Source organism: Buteo buteo, chromosome 2, assembly GCF_964188355.1.
Source record: "Buteo buteo chromosome 2, bButBut1.hap1.1, whole genome shotgun sequence".
Taxonomy (NCBI): Eukaryota; Metazoa; Chordata; class Aves; order Accipitriformes; family Accipitridae; genus Buteo; species Buteo buteo.
The window spans coordinates 73,913,616-73,922,204 of record NC_134172.1 but is presented as its reverse complement, the minus strand read 5'-3'; the positions used below and the strand labels follow the sequence as shown (position 1 = coordinate 73,922,204).

The following is an 8,589-nucleotide window of genomic DNA, read 5'->3' as shown; positions in this document are numbered from 1 at the left end:
GAACGCCTGCCCGTGACACCGGCCGCCGTCTGGGGGCCGCCCCCGCGGCGTCGCGGCGGGAGTTAAAGGGGCAGAGCCCCGCCGGGCCGGGCCGGTTCTTCGATGGGAGCGCCGAGGGGCCGTTACTGGGGAGAGCCCCTGCGCCCGGTCCCGGCCCGCGGGGGTTCGCTGTGCCCCGTGGGGGCCCCTGGCACCAGCCGTGCCCCGCCCCCCCCCCGTGGCGGGCCCGGCTGGGTGGCGTGAAGGCGTTGGGCTGGGCGTGAGGCTGGGGTATCGCAGCGGGGGGGGCTCAAACCGGCGCCCGTGCGATGAATCCCTCGTGGGCACCCCACGGCCCACCCGGGTGGAGCGGGGAGGAGGTGCGAGGGCTCGTCCTTAAGCTGGGCGCCGAATGGCGTTTCGGGCCAGGGGCGTCTTCGGAGCCTGCATCTCCAGGTGTCCCCCCTTCGTGTGGCTGCCACGCAGGGGCTCCGTGGGGTGATTCCCGATCGGGTCGGGGCGTCGGGCTGTGGTGGCTGCGGAGCGATCGCAGCGGTCGTGTCTGACGGGAGGCGAAGGGCATGGGCGGCAGAGCGGTACCGGAGCTCCGCGCCGCTTGTGTGCGCCGAGGCAGAAGAACGCGGGACAGGGCCTGGGCTTCTCTCTGATCAAGAACCGAAAGAAACTAAACGCAGAGCAATTGGGTTTTGGCAGATACGAGTACGTTCACATGTCCGTATGTATCTAACCACGTATGTGGGTGTGGATGGGCATCATATAAGGACAGTTCAATCCGCAAACGGTTTGCAGCTACTCCACTTCTAAACCACTCTACAGAAGGAGCCCAGCAGCAAAGCCGAGGCGAGTGGTTCAGAGCTGCCTTTCAGAACCACTCAAGTGCTTCCTCGGGTGAGCTAGAAGTCTGTACTTCGGTACGTCAGCTCTCAGCCAAGGAGTTCAGGGTCACCTTCGTTTGCTTTCCAAAGCACCGTCCCTCTTTCCAAAATGCCATCAAGAAAAGTCAGGGATTATTTTATGTTTATGAATTCAAAACTCTTTCCTTAGCGCTGTTTTATTTTACATATGCCATCCTGGTTTTCCTAGCACAAGAAAATGAAATGTTTTCAGCTGGGGAGCTGTGAATTCAGAGGGTGATTATTTTTTGTTAGTGAAGTGATATATTTCCTACCAGTGCCTCCAATAAAATGTAAAGGTAGGGTGGAGTCTTTCCAGTGACGTCAGCCAGAGTTATATCAGGCCCCAAATGAGACAGAATGAGTTGGAATAACATTCTGGTGGCTTCAGTAAAAATTTTCATTACCAACAAATACTCGTTGACTTTTCAGCCCTCCTGGTTGGGAACAAAACCTCCTAAATGGGACCCAACCTGGCACTGTGCAGAGATGGAAAAAAAAAAAAAAAAAAGCACTTGGGAGGCAGCCGTGAACTGCCTGGGTTGGTGACAGCAGCTCCTGCCCCGGGGTCCTCGATGCCTCCGTGGGAAGGAAGGAGGGTCCTGGCCTCACCTGCGGGGAAGGGAGGGAGCGGGTGGGCTGAGGAGGGGCTCCCAGTGCCAGGAAGCAAGGGTATTTCGGAGCCTTTTAGGTGGAATATTGTTTGAGTTAGGTTATTGACACTTTAGCAAATGGGATGAAGCCTTGGAAGGAAAATGCTCCTGCCGTTCCAAACAAGGATGAGGGCTTGTCTACCAAAGACTTAATTCACAGTATCTCCTACACTTTAAATCGTGCCCGAGATGTAGCTGTTCTGACTTTCAAAGGCAAACAAGCCCTCAGCTAAAACTGGCGAGCACCTGCGTCCTTGCCCGGCATTGTTCTCCTCTGTCGTGGCAACAACCTTGTTCTAATTGACAGGGAGAAAACTTGAGTTTCTGGTACCAAACAGTTAAAAAAAATAAACTTAAGAGGTTAGTCACCAGAAAGTGGAAACCATGTCTGGAATTGTTAGAAATAAGGCTTGCTTGAAAATAAATATAGAATTATTCACCATGGTAACTATTGCCCTATTGCGTTAGTGCATATCGATTTAACATTAATCCAAAGACTAATGCTGTGAAATATTTGGTCTCTTTAATGGACAACTGTTTAGTTAACAAAGCTTTGGGGAGTTCTGGAGATTTTTGTTTCGTTTTTTCCTTAGATAGCCTCAACCACTTTTGGAAGAAAATGATTTGACTCTTAGGGTTACTTACTTCTCACATGGATCTCTCTCTCCAACTACATTTTATGAATTTACGCTTAGTGCTGCACTGTAATCATTATGCGGCGTCGCTCAAATCTTTTAACTAATGCTCAAGTGTTGCAGTGAGGAATAAAAGGAAAGATTTAAATGTGACTGCACAGTCAAATGCCTGAGTTCTGGCCAGGCAATGAGTGAAATTACATTATAGTCCAAAACTAGCCAGAGCAGACCGATGCGTCTGCGTCGCTCAGTTTAACCAAGGACCTCAGGTGTTACTGGAGCTCCCGTGTGTCCCTTTCCGTGGCTGAAGAGCCTGAGGCCCAGCGAGCAGCCCCAGCTCACCCTGAAATTTTGTGGCAAAACCGGGAAGCGAAGAGAGGTCTCGCAGTGCCAGGCTCATCCCGGAGCAGTCAGAGGTGTCTCTAGGGAGAACATAAGAAACCCAAAAAAGCTGATCAGTGACAGAATACAGGAGCCAAAATCAACAAAAGCGTATCCCACCAGCCGAGCAGTACTCGCTGCTGGTACAGAAGAAACTCTGACAAATGGCAGTGGGCTGGAGGGTGGATAGCATTATTACAAAGAACAGGGTGAAGCATTTAAGTTAGCTGATGTACTTTTAATTTTTACAAGCCCATCTGGGATGACTTTAATTATTTGTTCTTAAATCATGGTGGAAAAATGCTGATTGTTCTTAAAGCCACATGAGTCGTTCAGATGAAATTGGGATGGTGGTAAACAGTGCATTTTTAAACCAGCATCGACTTGCAAACAGTTATTTTTCTTTTTTTCTTTTTTTTTTTTTTTAAAGAAGGTTAGGAAGATGTGCGAACTTGCAGCAGCCTGCATCTGAAACTGGAGCCTTTATCCACCAGAGCTTTGCAAACTTGTAAAAACTCCCCCTAGAACAAGCTGGCTGATTCACGGGGTGAGGGCGGACGCCTTTGCCCCCCACCAGAACCGGCTTTTCCACAGCTCAGTTGCAACCTGGGCACCGGGACCTCCCAGCCCGGGCTTGCTGAGCCATCAGAGCTGGTCAGGGTCCGTGAGATGCCCCCACCAAGGCTCCTTCTCCCACAGCGCCCATCCCCAGCACGTCCTGCCTGCGAAGAGGCCTCCAGCCGTGCCCTTCCACGTGCCGCCCCGTCCCCCGTTCCCTGCGCCCGTGGGTGACGCCGTGCCCGGTTGTGGAAGGCAAAAGCCGCGCTCGTTGCGGCAGAGAGAGCGGAGAAGGACTCTGTAACCCACCGCTCAACTAACTGACTTGCCACGGAAGAAGAATACATTACTTAGAGCTGCATTTACTTGCTTATGACCACTTAAGGATGTACCACGTCAGTGTCTTAAAATACAAGAATCCTGAATCAACGGGGAGCTACGGCTGCATCCGCACGGCCGGCGGACTCGGAGGGCTCGGCAGCGGCGGCAGGGCCGGTGCCGGCAGGCTGCTGCCGGCTGCTCTCTCACGCAACGCGAGGAAGCGTGTAGTGTTTGCCTTGACTTATTTATGGCGGTGCTAACGTATTTTAAGTGCAAAGGACTGTTAGTTGCAAGCTGGTGGGCTCAGCTTAGCTTACAGTCACCTTTTTCGGCCAGTCAAGCAAGGTCTGTTGGAAACGGGTTTCTAATATTCAGCTGCCAAGTGTTTTAAAAGAAAAAAAAAAGGTTATTTCCAGCGAAATAAAAGTGGGGTGACTGATAAAGCTATCTGACCTGGCATCTGTCTTCAGAGTTTTGACCGTGCGTGTGCCTTGCTTTAACTTTTGAGCTGGCCTTTCTGGGGCTCGTGGGCTCCCGCCTGCCCGAGGCCCGTGCCCCCGTCACGGGGGTAACGCTGCTTCACATTTTCACGAAGCATTTCTAGAAATTTGCTTGGCACAAAAGGAACTGAGACTCCAGGGCCAGCCTGAAGGAAGCGGCCAAAAGGCAGGCGAGCACTGCCCCTTCTTCCTGCGTTACTGATGCAGAAACCGAGGCTGGGAACAAAATGTAAAAACAGGATTGGAGATGCTCTATTTCCAGTTCCAGCGTAGATTTTTTTTTCAGGTAACTGTCCCTCCTCTCCCAGGCCTGCACACTAACCCCTACCTCTGGCACCGCGGCGCTCGGACCGTAATTCACGTCTGCGCCGCGCTGGGAAGCACAAACTTCTCAAAGCTCGTTTCTATCCGAGCTGCAAGATCCTCTTCCGTGTTTCCTTTGGATTAGTAATTGTTGGGGGTTACCATCTGTCAAGCGGCAAAGAGTAAAAGATTAAACAACCTGGCAATTCCTTGTTCCTTCTCTTCAGGCATTTTCTCAGGACTGGATGGGGCCACAGGAGTAAAGCGCAGGAGCGTATTTAACGTTAGTTTTTAAGTAGTCATGTAGAAATAAATTCCTTTTTTTGGGGGGGGGGGGATGAAGTTTAAACCTTACCAGCGAGTGCCACCGTGCCCGACCCGACTCCTGACACCATCCATCTTGTCTGATTTCTCCAGCTTTGTAGGAAAGCTTTTTGCAGATTCGGGCCGGTAGCCTGTCTGCTTCTCGGTGTGATCTTCCTGGCAGCATCTCTCGGGAGCGCAGGCCCCAGCTGGGGACTCTTCAGAGACTCCCAAATCCTAAATCAGAGCTATCAAGAATTATGGGAAAATATGCTTTCTTAGAAGATAACACTGAAGCTGTCTTTATCTCCCAGTAACAGGATTCACCAAGTATGATTGCAGCTACTTCGCACCACTACAGTTAAGCTTGTTTCAGCATTTTCATTATAAACCTCTGTTTTCACAGGTTTATTTCCCAGGAAAAAGGAAAATAATTTAATCCCCGTCTTGACTACAACTTGGCACGCTAAGCGCTCAGGGAAGAGACGACGGTTTTTTCCTTTTACCTGTCTAAAAAGTGAAGGGGGTCACTCCATTTTAAAGCGGTCGGTTCGAAATCGGGAATTTCTCCGTCCAAAACAGTTTCTGACCTTAGCAGAAGAAAGCAGCGCTGTTGGCATTAACGCTGGAGCCGAGGGCAGAATTCGCACCCAGGTCAGCCGTGGCCCAATCGTCGCTTACAGGGTTTCCCCCCCTCACGTTTCTTTTCCAATCTTTCCCTTTTTTTTTTTTTGCTTTTAAATGCTGCATTTGGGAACTGCCAGTGCAAAAGCTCTGTGGCTCTGGTACCCGGGGGCCGTGCCGTGGGGGGGGGGGGGGGGGGGTGGGGTCTGCCCAGTGACTCGGGTGGGCGTTGTGGGCCCGAGCCTGGCTCGCACGTGGTTCTCCCGCAGGGACTCCCAAATCCAGACGCTTTGGGGGCCGATTTGCCCTAAATCGCCGCTAGGTCCCAACCCCCGAGAAATAAAAAAAAAATAAAAATAAAAATTAAATGCGAGGGCGATTGGGGTGGGCGAGACCCTCACACTCCTCCCGGGATAAGCTGCCGCCCTCCCCCCGCGCGCGGGGGGGGGGGGGGGGGCAACCCGGCGTGCGCGAGCCGGCGCGGGGCAGCCCGGGGCGCGCGCGCCCGCCTCCCCCCCCCCCTTCCCTTCCCTTCCCCTCCCGCCCGGCGGCGGCGGCGGCGGCGGCGCGGGGGAAAGGGCAGTCCCCGTCTGGCGCTGACGTCACGGGGCCCGCCCGCGGCTGGCGGCGGCGGCGGCGGCGGGCGGGCGCGCGGCCGCGTCCCCGTGGCCGTGAATGAGCGCGGGGGGCGGGAGCGGAGAGCGGGGAGCGGGCGGGCCGCGCTCCCACCGCGCTCCCGCCGCGCCGCGTCCGCGCAGCGCCGCGCCGCTCCGCTCCGCCGCGCCCCACAAAAGTGCGGGGGTTCAGTCGCGGCCGGGCCGCAGCCCAGCCGCTTACCCGGGCCGGAGGGGGCGCGGAGCAGCCGCCTGCGCCGCGTCGAGCTGAGCTAAGCCGAGCCGAGCGGAGCCGTGCCGTACCGAGCCGTACCGAGCCGTGCCGCGCCGCTGCGGGGGGCGCTGCGCCGCGCCGGGCTGGTTTTTTTTTTTTTTTTTTTTTATTTCCAATTTTTGATCGCAGCTGCATTTCCCTCCCCCCGCCCCTCCGCGCCGAGGAGGAGCCCCGGCTTTATGTGGTGCTGCCCGGAGAGCGCTCGGCGGCCGTGAAGTTCTTTGTGTTGCCGTCGCCTTCTTTTTTTTTTTTTTTTTCCTTTTTTTTTTTTTTTTTAAATGTATAACTTAATGGGTCTGAACAGCACGGCCGTAGCTATTCAGCCCAATGTGTCCTGCACATGCAACTGCAAAAGGTCTTTGTTCCAGAGCATGGAGATCAGTAAGTACTCGTCCTGCTGCTGCCGCGGGGCCGGCCCCGACTTCCCCGGGTGTGAACGCGAGTGGGTGCGAGGGTGCGGGTGGGCACGGCGGCTCCGGAGCTCGGCGGCGCCCCGCGCCCCCGCCGCGGGCAGGGAAGTTTCCACGGGGGGTTCCCGGCAGCGCCGGGACCCTTCGCTGCGATGCGCTTTCTGGGAGTCCTGATTATTTTTTATCCCCCCCCCCCCGCCTTCTCCGTGCGAGCTCCGGTCTCTCATCTGTTGCCGTTGGGGTGTCTGGTGCGGGTGTGACACGGCGCGAGTGGGTGCGGGACACGGCGGGACGGGCTGGCGGAGCGGCCCCGGGGCACAGCCTTCCCCCCCCCGGGGCTGCCTGCGGAGCTCGGCCGCTCCTCTCCCCCCCCCCCCTCGCCCTCCCCGGCATCGGTGTGTGGAATCCCAGCTCTCCCCCCATCTCGCCTCCATCACCACCCGCATCTCGCCCCTTCCCCCGCGGCTTCAGCCCCCGCTGCCCCGCGTGTCTGTCCCTCCTGCGAGGGGGGGAACCCTGGCCCCCGAGCCTCCCCCGGGGGTCTTCATTAGTCCCGGTGTAAATCACCTTCCTCTCGTTACTGGGGGTGGGGGGGGAGCGCTGCGGTCCGGACACCCGAGTAAGGCTTATATTTGGAACCTGTTCCCCCCCCACGCCTCCAGCCCCTGGGGGCTTTTTGCTATGAGGGGCTATTTGCCTTTTTTTTAGTAGTATTTTTCAATCCTCGCAGAGTAGCAGCGAGTACGGTGCCTGACCTAAATATCCACTACTTTTCTGTTTGCTCTTTCCCTCTTGGAAATGAGGCGCGTGGAGGTGAGAGAGGAAAAAATATTGCTGAGGAAAAGAGAAATGGGTTGGTTTCTCTGGCAATTTAAAGCGAATGGTATTTTCTGTATAAAGGGAAGGTTTTCAAGGCTTCCCGGCCTGGGTTGGGTTGTTAAGCGGGGTACAATCCTGACACCTTGTTCTGTGCCTTGGAATCTAAACACTGCACAGACTAATGCAAAATGGCCCAAAAGGAAAACTTGGGAAAGAGTCTCGATTTTGCATATATTCCTGGCACTGCGATGGAGCGGGCTCGCGCTCTGTGCGTGGAGGGGAAAGTCAGCTGAGCTGTGCCTGTTCTGCTAGCGCAGGATTTGCCCCGTTACCTCCAGCGGGGTTGCAGAGCAGTATTTTAGAGCCGGCATCTGTCCCTTGGTATTTTGGATGGCTTTTGTCCAGTGTCATCTGCCTTCGCTTTCTCCAGTTTCATCGTTGTTTAATTCAGGTGTCTGAGTCCTGGAGAAGGTCTGTAGGCATTTGTATACCGGGTACTAAAATACGTTCATTCTGAATTTTAGCATAAACCATACCCTTTGTACTGTATGCACATTTAATCTTGATTTAATCTCATTCGTGTTCAGACAAAACTAAGCTGGATTTGCCTGATTTTATTAACACTACCGGTACTGAACAGACCATTATTCTTTCCTGACTTTAACAGGCCGGGCTAGATGTGCATACCAATAGCAGCGTATAAATAATGAAGATACAGTTCTTTTTTGTGTCAGCCGGTTGGTGAACATAAACCGTGTCCCACAGAATTGCAAGGATGAGAGACTTTACTTTGTGTCTGATCAAGGCTTATGGTTATGATAAAAGTTGTGAATTAAAATGTGTAATGCCTTTTGAAGAAAAAGCTTCTCTTCCAGTCTAACTCTTGGTGTGAGGTCTTGCTGGAGCAACTCAGACTTTTAATTTCGTTCTCTGACTTTTTAGAAATAATGTATTTTATAATTTTTCCCCCTGTTTTTTCAGCGTGTGAAAGGCTTGGTAGTAGGCAGGTGCCAGTTACGGATGGGGCGGGTGTGAGAGGCTGTGAGTGAAGTACGGCGGAGGACACCTTGCTTGAATTCGGACGGGTGTCGCGGGAGCCTCGTCCCTGATGCCATCCGGCTCCCGAGCTCCTTCCCCAGCTCGTCCCCTGCCAGCGCTGTGCCCGTCCCCCTGCGTCAGCCGCGCAGCTCTGGGGTCCTGACGCTCGGGCGCCCAGTTCCCCTTAGCTCCCGGGAGCCTTGGGTCGAGCTCCCTTAATGCTGCTCTTCCTTATTTCGTTTTCAGCTAGGTTTCTTTATCGC

At 54.4% G+C, this 8,589-nt stretch overlaps 1 protein-coding gene and 1 long non-coding RNA gene across 5 annotated transcripts in view; one reads left to right on the top strand and one right to left on the bottom strand.

Moving 5' to 3' along the window:
- Positions 1-2,057: 2,057 nt before the first annotated feature.
- Positions 2,058-5,279, bottom strand: LOC142026711 (uncharacterized). Its single transcript, XR_012648892.1, has 4 exons — positions 5,054-5,279; positions 4,600-4,795; positions 4,270-4,409; positions 2,058-2,603 (listed from the first exon to the last, which is right to left on the bottom strand). It is a non-coding gene; the product is annotated as an uncharacterized LOC142026711 (long non-coding RNA).
- A 536-nt stretch (positions 5,280-5,815) lies between these two features.
- Positions 5,816-8,589, top strand: part of PMEPA1 (prostate transmembrane protein, androgen induced 1) — a 51,523-nt gene continuing 48,749 nt past the window's right edge. For 3 of the 4 annotated variants that reach the window (XM_075019967.1, XM_075019952.1, XM_075019943.1), the window contains exon 1: positions 5,816-6,440. In XM_075019967.1, the coding sequence (XP_074876068.1) occupies positions 6,338-6,440 (103 nt within the window). In that variant the 5' untranslated portion in view covers positions 5,816-6,337. The remainder of the gene's footprint in view (positions 6,441-8,589) is intronic. The other variant, XM_075019960.1, reaches the window with a different exon arrangement.